At 43.3% G+C, this 12,411-nt stretch overlaps 1 protein-coding gene across 1 annotated transcript; it reads right to left on the reverse strand.

Moving 5' to 3' along the window:
- Window positions 1–3,164: 3,164 nt before the first annotated feature.
- Window positions 3,165–11,079, reverse strand: LOC110530869 (dnaJ homolog subfamily B member 4). Its single transcript, XM_036986710.1, has 3 exons — window positions 10,575–11,079; window positions 6,856–7,451; window positions 3,165–3,581 (listed from the first exon to the last, which is right to left on the reverse strand). The coding sequence occupies exons 1-3, from the start codon at window positions 10,783–10,785 to the stop codon at window positions 3,348–3,350; spliced, it is 1,041 nt and encodes a 346-aa protein (XP_036842605.1). The 5' UTR covers window positions 10,786–11,079; the 3' UTR covers window positions 3,165–3,347.
- Window positions 11,080–12,411: the final 1,332 nt, after the last annotated feature.

The raw sequence follows: 12,411 nt of genomic DNA on the forward strand, positions 1-12,411 counted from the left end.
TCTTGTGTTACATTATACAGTATATCATCAATGTTACAGTATATCATCAATGTTACAGTATATCATCAATGTTACAGTATATAATCAATGTTACAGTATATCATCAATGTTACAGTATATAATCAATGTTACAGTATATCATCAATGTTACAGTATATAATCAATGTTACAGTATATCATCAATGTTACAGTATATCATCAATGTTACAGTATATCATCAATGTTACAGTATATCATCAATGTTACAGTATATCATCAATGTTACATTATATCATCAATGTTACATTATATCATCAATGTTACAGTATATCATCAATGTTACAGTATATCATCAATGTTACAGTATATCATCAATGTTACAGTATATCATCAATGTTACAGTATATAATCAATGTTACAGTATATCATCAATGTTACAGTATATCATCAATGTTACAGTATATCATCAATGTTACAGTATATCATCAATGTTACAGTATATCATCAATGTTACAGTATATCATCAATGTTACAGTATATCATCAATGTTACATTATATCATCAATGTTACAGTATATCATCAATGTTACAGTATATCATCAATGTTACATTATATCATCAATGTTACATTCCGTGGCACACACTATGTCTAGTCCCAATCGGCACCCTATTCCCTATATATAGTGCACTACTTTAGACCAGAGTCCTATGGGGCCCTATTCCCTATATAGTGCACTACTTTAGACCAGAGTCCTATGGGGCCCTATTCCCTACATAGTGCACTACTTTAGACCAGAGTCCTATGGGGCCCTATTCCCTACATAGTGCACTACTTTAGACCAGAGTCCTATGGGGCCCTATTCCCTACATAGTGCACTACTTTAGACCAGAGTCCTATGGGGCCCTATTCCCTACATGGTGCACTACTTTAGACCAGAGTCCTATTGAACCCTATTCCCTATATAGTGCACTACTTTAGACCAGAGCCCTATGGAACCCTATTCCCTACATAGTGCACTAGTTTAGACCAGAGTCCTATAGAATCCTATTCCCTATATAGTGCACTACTTTAGACCAGAGTCCTATGGGGCCCTATTCCCTACATAGTGCACTACTTTAGACCAGAGTCCTATGGAACCCTATTCCCTATATAGTGCACTACTTTAGACCAGAGCCCTATGGAACCCTATTCCCTATATAGTGCACTACTTTAGACCAGAGCCCTATGGCACCCTATTCCCTACATAGTGCACTACTTTAGACCAGAGTCCTATAGAACTCTATTCCCTATATAGTGCACTACTTTAGACCAGAGTCCTATGGGGCCCTATTCCCTACATAGTGCACTACTTTAGACCAGAGCCCTATGGAACCCTATTCCCTATATAGTGCACTACTTTAGACCAGAGTCCTATGGGGCCCTATTCCCTACATAGTGCACTATGAACAGAATAGGGTTCCATTTGGGACGCACACCAAATCAAATTTCACATAACAGAAAGGAACATGAGGTGAATGTGGGAAGGACCCAAATAATCAAATGTTTACTGTCAAATATTAACACATTTACTTCCACGTATATCGACTTTGCAGCATGCACGGTATTTAGACAAAACAACCAAACAGATAAAAAATATGAATTGCACATTCTTTAGAAAGGGCCTCGATCTGTGAACAGTCATCATTGTCCTCGTGTGAGGAGAGAGGAGGATGAGAAAGAGAGGAGAGAGAGAGAGGAGAATGAGAGAGAGAGGAGGATGAGAGAGAGGGAGAGGAGGATGAGAGAGGAGAGAGAGAGAGGAGGTTGAGAGAGAAAGAGGAGAGAGGAGGTTGAATGAGAGAGAGATAGATCGATAGAGGTTGAGAGAAAAAAAGAGGAGAGTGAGGAGGTTGAAAGAGAGAGGAGAGAGCGAGGAAGATGAGAGAGAAAGATGAGGATGAGAGAGAGGAGAGAGAGAGAGAGTAGGTTGGGAGAGAGAAAGAGGAGACAGAGGAGGTTGAAAGAGAGAGGAGAGAGAGAGAGAGAAGAAGAAGATGAGGAGAGAGAGAGAGGTGAGGAGGAGAGACTTCTGTATGTGTAATGTTTACTGTTAAAAAGAGGAGAGAGAGGAGGTTGAAAGAGAGAGGAGAGAGCGAGGAAGATGAGAGAGAAAGATGAGGATGAGAGAGAGGAAAGAGAGAGAGAGTAGGTTGGGAGAGAGAAAGAGGAGACAGAGGAGGTTGAAAGAGAGAGAGGAGAGAGAGAGAGAGAAGAAGAAGATGAGGAGAGAGAGAGAGAGGTGAGGAGGAGAGACTTCTGTATGTGTAATGTTTACTGTTAAAAAGAGGAGAGAGAGGATGAGAGAGAGGAGGTTGAGAGAGAGAAAGAGGAGACAGGAGGTTGAAAGAGAGAGGAGAGAGAGAGGAGGATGAGAGAGAGAGAGAGGAGGTTGAAAGAAAGAGGAGAGAGAGAGAGAGGGTTAGAGGAGAGAGGAGTAAGCTTGCATCCTGATGTCAACACTTTCTATCCACCAGGTATGTGTCTGTCTGTTAGTCTGTGTGTCTCTGTGTTTCTCTGTCTCCCTGTGTGTGCCTGTCTGTCTGTCTGTGTGTGTCTGTCTCTCTCTCTGTCTCTTTGTGTCTGTCTCTCTCTCTCTCTCTCTCTCTGTCTCTCTGTGTCTGTCTCTCTGTGTATCTCTATCGCTATGTGTCTCTGTCTCTCTCTGTGTGTCTGTCTCTCTGTCTCGCCGTGTCAGTCTCTCTGTGTGTCTCTATCGCTGGGTGTCTTTGTCTCTCTATGTGTGTCTGTCTCTCTGTGAGTCTCTGTTGCTGTGTGTCTCTGTCTCTCTGTGTGTCTCTGTCTCTCTGTGTCTGTCTCTCTTTCTCTCCGTGTCTCTCTGTCTCTCCGTGTCTCTCTGTCTCTCCGTGTCTCTGTCTCTCCGTGTCTCTCTGTCTCTCCGTGTCTCTCTGTCTCTCCGTGTCTCTCTGTCTCTCCGTGTCTCTCTGTCTCTCCGTGTCTCTCTGTCTCTCCGTGTCTCTCTGTGTGTCTGTCTCTCCGTGTCTCTCTGTCTCTCCGTGTCTCTCTGTCTCTCTGTGTGTCTGTCTCTCTGTCTCTCCGTGTCTCTCCGTGTCTCTCTGTCTCTCCGTGTCTCTCTGTCTCTCCGTGTCTCTCTGTCTCTCCGTGTCTCTCTGTCTCTCTGTGTGTCTCTGTCTCTCTGTGTGTCTGTCTCTCTTTCTCTCCGTGTCTCTCTGTCTCTCCGTGTCTCTCTGTCTCTCCGTGTCTCTCTGTCTCTCCGTGTCTCTCTGTGTGTCTGTCTCTCTGTCTCTCCATGTCTCTCTGTCTCTCCGTGTCTCTCTGTCTCTCTGTGTCTCTCTGTGTGTCTGTTCTTCTAGGAAGCAGGTAAATGCCTCTTCAGGACATCCTTGGCGTTGCTGGGGAGACTCTCAGGAAAGTTTACGTCAAACTCCACCACCAGGTCACCTCTCTGCTCGGGGTTCTTGGGTAAGGGGAGGCCCTGTCCTGCTACAGTCTGTCTCATGCCTGGTTTTATCACATCCGTGATCTTCATGTTACACGTCTTCCCGTCTATCGTAGACACGGTCACCGAGCAACCACACAACGACTAGAAGAGGTAAAGGAGAGGGCACATAGTTAATGACATATTGGCAGAGTGGACAACACACACACACACAAACCACAAGATACTGTAACTAGATATTATAGCTCTGATTGGTCTGTAATCGCCTCCAGATTTGAGGTTAGATTTCCTTGATAGATTGAACATGTGCTCTTCTGGTTTGGTGCTTTGATAAAATAGGACTTTTCCTTCAAGCAGAAACTGATAAACAAGGCTGCGATTTAACATCAAGCTATTTTTCATTACATGAATAACAAGAGAAGAGGAGAGAGAGGAGAGGAGACAGAGAGAGGAGACAGAGAGAGGAGAGGAGGAAAGAGAGAGACAGAGAGAGAGAGAGAGTGGAGAGGAGAGGAGGAAAGAGAGAGAGAGAGAGAGAGAGAGAGGAGAGGAGACAGAGAGAGGAGAGGAGGAAAGAGAGAGACAGAGAGAGAGAGAGAGTGGAGAGGAGAGGAGGAAAGAGAGAGAGAGAGAGAGAGAGAGAGAGAGGAGAGAGAGAGAGAGAGGAGAGGAGACAGAGAGAGAGAGAGAGAGAGAGGGGAGAGGAGACAGAGAGAGGAGAGGAGGAGAGAGAGACAGAGAGAGAGAGAGAGAGAGAGAGAAGATGATGAGGAGAGAGAGAAGAGAGGAGGAGAGACTTCTGTATGTGTAATGTTTACTGTTCATTTTTATTGTTTATTTCACTTTTGTATATTATCTACCTCACTTGCTTTGGCAATGTTAACACATGTTTCCCATGCCAATAAAGCCCCTTGAATTGAATTTACATAACTTTTCAGACCCTTTACTTAGTACTTTGTTGTAGCACCTTTGGCTTCGATTACAGCATCAAGTCTTCTACGTGTGACAATACAAGTCAGTCGAGTTTGGCTGTGTGCTTAGAGTTGTTGTCATGTTGGAAGGTGAACCTTCACCACAGTCTGAGGTCCTGAGCGCTCTGGAGCAGGTTTTCTTTAAGGATCTTTCCCTCGATCCTGACTAGTCTCCCAGTTCCTGCCTCTGAAAAACATCCCCAGAGCATGATGCTGCCACCACCATGCTTCACCATAGGGATGGTGCCACCACCATGCTTCACCATAGGGATGGTGCCACCACCATGCTTCACCATAGGGATGCTGCCACCACCATGCTTCACCATAGGGATGGTGCCACCACCATGCTTCACCATAGGGATGGTGCCACCACCATGCTTCACCATAGGGATGGTGCCACCACCATGCTTCACCATAGGGATGGTGCCACCACCATGCTTCACCATAGGGATGGTGCCAGGTTTCTTCCAGACATGACGCTTGGCATTCAGGCCAAAGAGTTCAAACTTTGTTTTCATCAGACCAGAGAATCTTGTTTCTCATGGTCTGAGAGTCCTTTAGGTGCCTTTTGGCAAACTCCAAGTGGGTTGTCATGTGCCTTTTACTGAGGAGTGGCTTTCATCTGGCTACTCTACCATAAAGGCCTGATTGGTGGAGAGCTGCAGTGATGGTTGTCCTTCTGGAAGGTTCTCGCATCTCCACAGAGGAACTCTGGAGCTCTGTCAGAGTGACCATCAGGTTCTTGGTCACCTCCCTGACCAAGGCCCTTCTTTTTCGATTGTTCAGTTTGGCCGGACGGCCAGCTCTAGGAAGAGTCTTGGTGCTTCCAAACTTCTTCCATTTAAGAGTGATGGAGGCCACTGTGTTCTTGGGGACCTCCAATGCTGCAGAAATGTTTTGGGTACCCTTCCCCAGATCTGTGCCTCGACACAATCCTTTCTTGAACAAAAAATGTATGTAACCTTTATTTAAATAAGCAAGTCAGTTAGGAAGAAATTCTTATTTGCAAATGTTTTATATTTTGTATTTAACCTTTATATTTTTTACATTTCACCTTCATATACATTGTAGAATAATAGTGAAGACATCAAAACTATGAAATAACACATTTTTTGGTTACATCATGTAGTAACCAAAAAACTGTTAAACAAATCTATAAATATATTTTATACTCACAATACTTCCAAGTAGCCACCCTTTGCCTTAATGACAGCTTTGCACACTCTTGGCGTTCTCTCACCCAGCTTCACATAGAATTATTTTCTTGAAGGAGTTCCCACCTACGCTGAGCACTTGTTGGCTGCTTTTCCTTCACTCTGTGGTCCAACTCATCCCAAACCATCTCAATTGGGTTGAGGTCAGGTGATTGTGGAGGCCAGGTCATCTGATGCAGCACTCCATCACTCTCCTTCTTGGTCAAATAGCCCTTATACAGCCTTGAGGTGCAGTTAACTCTAATGAACTTATTGTCACACCCTGACCATAGTTTGCTTTGTATGTTTCTATGTTTTGGTTGGTCAGGGTGTGAGCTGGGTGGGCATTCTATGTTACATGTCTAGTTTGTCTATTTCTATGTTTCGGCCTAGTATGGTTCTCAATCAGAGGCAGGTGTCATTAGTTGTCTCTGATTGAGAATCATACTTAGGTAGCCTGGGTTGCACTGTACCATGGACACTTACCACGCCGCATTTTGGTACGACTCTCCTTCACACCTAGAAAATCGTGACACTTATCCTCTGTAGCAGAGGTAACTGGGTATTCCTTTCCTGTGGCGGTCCTCATGAGAGCCAGTTTCATCATAGCGCTTGATGGGTTTTGCGACTGCACTTGAAGAAGCGTTCAAAGTTCTTGAAGTTTGAAGTCTCTTTGCTTATTTGAGCTGTTCTTGCCATAATATGGACTTGGTATTTTTCCAAATAGGGCTATCTTCTGTATACCACCCCTACCTTGTCACAACACAACAGATAGACTCAAATGCATTAAGAAGGAAAGAAATTCCATAAATGAACTTTTAAGAAGGCACACCTGTTAATTGAAACACATTCCAGGTGACTACCTCATGAAGCTGGTTGAGAGAATGCCAAGAGTGTGCAAAGCTGTCATCAAGGCAAAGGGTGACTACTTTGAAGAATCTCAAATGTAAATTATATTTTGATTTGTTTAACACTTTTCTGGTTACTACATGATTCCATATGTGTTATTTAATAGTTTTGATATCTTCACTATTATTCTACAATGTAGACAATAGTAAAAATAAAGAATAACTCTGGAATGAGTAGGTGTGTCCAAACTTTTGACTGGTACTGTAAATACAGTTGTACAGCATCTAAACCAGCCAAATCAATATGTTATTCCACATTGAACCACTTTCTATTGGCAGTGTTTCCCCTTACTATTACTTTGAATAGGCGGCCCACCACGATCCGCCAAGCAAAAACCCATCTCACCTGTCGTAGACTAACTTTCACCGGGTACACGATGTCCGACCCCTCCCTTCTAAAGTGCATGTGGGGCTTGTCCTTGATGACGAACACGATATCAGCAGGGATGGTATTGGGCGACTCGTCTCCTTCTCTGGGGAACGTGATCTTGGTCCCCTCCTTCCACCCTCTCTTAATCTCTATGGTGAGAATCTTATCCTCCGTCCTCATGGTCCGTCCGTCAGGGTTCATCCTCTTCCTGCTGATCTTCATCCTCTTGGTGCAACCATGAAACACTTCCTCCAGCGACACCCGCAGCTCGTGATGGACGGCCGGGTCCTGCTTCCTCCTCTGCTGCCCGCCCAGCCCCACGTGGCGGTCCCGAGGAAACCCGTTGAGGTTAAACGAGGTGAAGGAGCCGAACGGGTCGTTGCCGTCCACGTCCATGTCCTCGTCGTCTCCGCCCGGACCGCGCCCGTTAGCCTTGCGTCCGAAGAACATCTCGAAAGGGTTGGCACCGCCGAAGAAGGTGGCGAAGGTGGCATGGGGGTCTCCGTGGAATGTGTAGGAGGTGAAGTTGCTGCCCTGGTCATCTGGACCACTACTGGGACCTCCTTTGAGACCTGACAGGAAATGACACTGGAGTCAACAACCATTCAGATAATGCATTGCATTTAACATATTATGTACTGACACCTGAGTGACAGCAGCTGGGAAACAATGACATCATTTGGATAATGCTGATAACCTACGTATAGATAGCTAATGGTGATAACCTTTGTATTTATAGATCATGCAGATAACCTACATGTATTGATAGATAATGCTGATCACATATGCATTGATAGATAATGCTGATATGTATTGATAGATAACACAGATAATTAATGTATTGATAGATAATGCTGATATGCATTGATAGATAACACCGATAGTTAATGTATTTATAGATAATGTTGATATATAATCTATGTATTGATGGATAATGCTGAAGACTTGTGTATCGATTTTTAATGCTAATATGTATGAATTTATAATGATAACATGTGTATTGATAGACAATGCCGATAACAATAGATAATGCTAATATGTATTGATAGGCTCTTTTGAGACCTGAGTGACACTGGAGTCAGGAACCATTCAGATAATGCTAATAACTTGCTGTATTCTAGGCTACTAGACCTGGGTCACGTACATACATGTAGGCTACATCAACTACTTTGACACCAACGCTTCACTTGAGTTTGCTCGGCTGCCTACAATGGGACCAATGGTATAGTCCTAGTCAATGGGACCAATGGTATAGTCCTAGTCAATGGGACCAATGGTATAGTCCTAGTCAATGGGACCAATAGTATAGTCCTAGTCAATGGGACCAATGGTATAGTCCTAGTCAATGGGACCAATGGTATAGTCCTAGTCAATGGGACCAATGGTAAACAGCCACCACTAACATTGAGTGGCTGCTGCCAACACACTGACACTCTGACTCAACTCCAGCCACTTTAATAATGGGAATTGATGGGAAATGATGTAAATATATCACTAGCCACTTTAAACAATGCTGCCTTATATAATGTTACTTACCCTACATTATTCATCTCATATGCATACGTATATACTGTACTCTATATCATCGACTGTATCCTTATGTAATACATGTATCACTAGCCACTTTAACTATGCCACTTTGTTTACATACTCATCTCATATGTATATACTGTACTCGATACCATCTACTGTATCTTGCCTATGCTGCTCTGTACCATCACTCATTCATATATCCTTATGTACATATTCTTTATCCCCTTACACTGTGTACAAGACAGTAGTTTTGGAATTGTTAGTTAGATTACTTGTTATTACTGCATTGTCGGAACTAGAAGCACAAGCATTTCGCTACACTCGCATTAACATCTGCTAACCATGTGTATGTGACAAATAAAATTTGATTTGATGATTTGATTTATAGTCCTAGTCAATGGGACCATTGGTATAGTCCTAGTCAATGGGTCCAATGGTATAGTCCTAGTCAATGGGACCAATGGTATAGTTCTAGTCAATGGGACCAATGGTATAGTCCTAGTCAATGGGACCAATGGTATAGTCTTAGTTAATGGGACCAATCGAATAGTCCTAGTCAATGGGACCAATCGAATAGTCCTAGTCAATGGGACCAATGGTATAGTCTTAGTTAATGGGACCAATCGAAAAGTCCTAGTCAATGGGACCAATCGAATAGTCCTAGTCAATGGGACCAATGGAATAGTCCTAGTCAATGGGACCAATGGTATAGTCCTAGTCAATGGGACCAATGGTATAGTCCTAGTCAATGGGACCAATGGTATAGTCTTAGTTAATGGGACCAATCGAAAAGTCCTAGTCAATGGGACCAATCGAATAGTCCTAGTCAATGGGACCAATCGAAAAGTCCTAGTCAATGTGCTGGAATATTTGCCATGCACAGTATTTGATCCAGGTATATACTGTACATAGTATTTGATCCAGGTCTATACTGTACATAGTATTTGATCCAGGTATATACTGTACATAGTATTTGATCCAGGTCTATACTGTACATAGTATTTGATCCAGGTATATACTGTACATAGTATTTGATCCAGGTCTATACTGTACATAGTATTTGATCCAGGTCTATACTGTACATAGTATTTGATCCAGGTATATACTGTACATAGTATTTGATCTAGGTCTATACTGTACATAGTATTTGATCCAGGTATATACTGTACATAGTATTTGATCCAGGTCTATACTGTACATAGTATTTGATCCAGGTATATACTGTACATAGTATTTGATCCAGGTCTATAGTATTTGATCCAGGTATATACTGTACATAGTATTTGATCCAGGTATATACTGTACATAGTATTTGATCCAGGTCTATAGTATTTGATCCAGGTATATACTGTACATAGTATTTGATCCAGGTATATACTGTACATAGTATTTGATCCAGGTCTATAGTATTTGATCCAGGTATATACTGTACATAGTATTTGATCCAGGTATATACTGTACGTAGTATTTGATCTAGGTATATACTGTACATAGTATTTGATCCAGGTCTATAGTATTTGATCCAGGTATATACTGTACATAGTATTTGATCCAGGTATATAATGTACGTAGTATTTGATCTAGGTATATACTGTACATAGTATTTGATCCAGGTATATACTGTACATAGGCAATACACAGAAGAATACATTTATAAGCACATGGCATTGTAGCTGAATGTCTCCAGGTCAGTGGATTCCTCCTACCATGGCAAATCTGCTGTTTTCCCATCTGCCATTGAAATGGTTTTAATGCCTTGGGCTGCAAAACAGCTCTATACTGACATGTTCAACTGTAATTGACAGTAATAATAATACAATCTGACAATATATTTGGAAATAATTACTGTTATATATTTCTGACCAACCAAGAGCAATGTCTGCATATTGTGGGCAGACTGATACGCTACCCCGACAAGAAGGGAAATAGTAACTTGCTGTATTCTAGCATATTGGTTTATTACAATACATGTTACGAATAAATTAAATGAGAGTGAAACGCTGTTGCCTTCTCTAACCAGTGTGGTTAAAATGTCGGTCTGTATTGGATAATGGCCAATAATATTCCACGCACCTTTTGATGTGTGCGCTCAATGACCGGGGTGGGTGAAATGACAACCAGAAGAAGACAATAATGAAATGTGGGATGTCATATTATCCTACCTTCCTCTCCATACTGATCATATATCTCCCTTTTCTTCGGATCACTGAGGACTTCATATGCCTCGGCGATCTCCTTAAATTTCTCCTCGGCGTTGGCCGCCTTGTTTTTGTCCGGGTGCCATTTCAGAGCCTGTTTTCTGTACGCCTTCTTGATATCCTCGTCGGCCGCTCCTTTCACTATCCCCAGGATTTTATAATAATCTTTCCCCATAGTTTCCCCGAAGCGGCCCTGCGCTGGAGAGAAGAGAACCCGCTGGTGTTTGACGGACGCTGCCTGTCAGTCAATCCGCTATGAAAATATATCCAGGGGACAGAGACCCCTCTGATATGGCGACAAGTGGAAAACTTAACCGCTGCTCTCTCTGCAACTCTCAACAATAATATCAGCGCCAGCCAGACACTGACACACAGTCAGGCAGTTGAACAGTGAACAGCTACAGATAGATTAAGTAGCCTAGCTACGTTTAGAGTGATTACTCAGAGCTGTGGACCCCGTGATATTTATCCACATCCCGATATAGACACACTTTAAACAGCCGTGGCTCCCCTCCTCTTGCGTCCGACCCCACCGGTATGCTTTCTCTGCTCGCTGGAATCCAGGGGCTCTTTCTAGAACTTAAATGCTGCTGTAGCACGCCATTTCCCATATTCGACTCTGTTTTGTTTATTCATCTGTTGAGGTGCAAAGATTCCGTTTTTTTATGCCTGTATTTCTGTTTAAACACCCACCTATATGGACTTGGCATCCCAAGTTGAGTGAAAAGAACATTGTAACAGCCTTAGCAGGTTATTATAAGCCTTATAATAAAGGGCTGTGGTTTGGTTAGAGGAGGACAAGACAGGGAGTCGATTGAATTTAAATGGAGAAATAGTCTGTTTGGTGTCTTTCCATTCAAGTCATCAGCTATGGTGGTAAGAGGATCCAAATCCAGAGGACTGGCCTCACGTCAAATCAAATGTATTTATCAAGCCCTTCTGACATCAGCTGATATATCAAAGTGCTGTACAGAACCCAGCCTAAAACCCCAAACAGCAAGCAATGCAGGTGTAGCCTGTCCAGGCTTATAACCTCTGACCTGTACCTCTGACCTGTACCTAATGATGACCCGTACCTCTCTGACCCATACCTATCTGACCCGTACCTCTCTGACCCGTACCTCTCTGACCCGTACCTCTCTGACTCGTACCTCTCTGATCCGTACCTCTCTGACCGTACCTCTCTGACCCGTACCTCTCTGACCCGTACCTCTCTGACCCGTACCTCTCTGACCCGTACCTATCTGACCCGTACCTCTCTGACCCGTACCTCTCTGATCCGTACCTCTCTGACCGTACCTCTCTGACCCGTACCTCTCTGATCCGTACCTCTCTGACCCGTACCTATCTGACCCGTACCTATCTGACCCGTACCTATCTGACCGTACCTCTCTGACCCGTACCTCTCTGACCCGTACCTATCTGACCGTACCTATCTGACCCGTACCTATCTAACCCGTACCTATCTGACCCGTACCTATCTGACCCGTACCTCTCTGACCCGTACCTATCTGACCGTACCTATCTGACCCGTACCTATCTAACCCGTACCTATCTGACCCGTACCTCTCTGACCCATACCTATCTCAGAGTGATCCCTTCTTGTTACATAACATAAACAGAACTAGGCCTAAATTACCTCTGACCCATCAGCCTACTATGAGCCTCGCCACAAATGGCACAACAGTAGACCTCCGACCCAAGAGTTAGAATGGGATTTTTTTTGTTTTGTCATGGGTCAAGTCGTCATAGTCTATTTTTATTTGGGGTCCTGGTGGCCCGGCCTCCCTCATCTATTTCA

This window comes from Oncorhynchus mykiss, chromosome 8, assembly GCF_013265735.2.
Source record: "Oncorhynchus mykiss isolate Arlee chromosome 8, USDA_OmykA_1.1, whole genome shotgun sequence".
In the NCBI taxonomy this organism is placed as follows: Eukaryota; Metazoa; Chordata; class Actinopteri; order Salmoniformes; family Salmonidae; genus Oncorhynchus; species Oncorhynchus mykiss.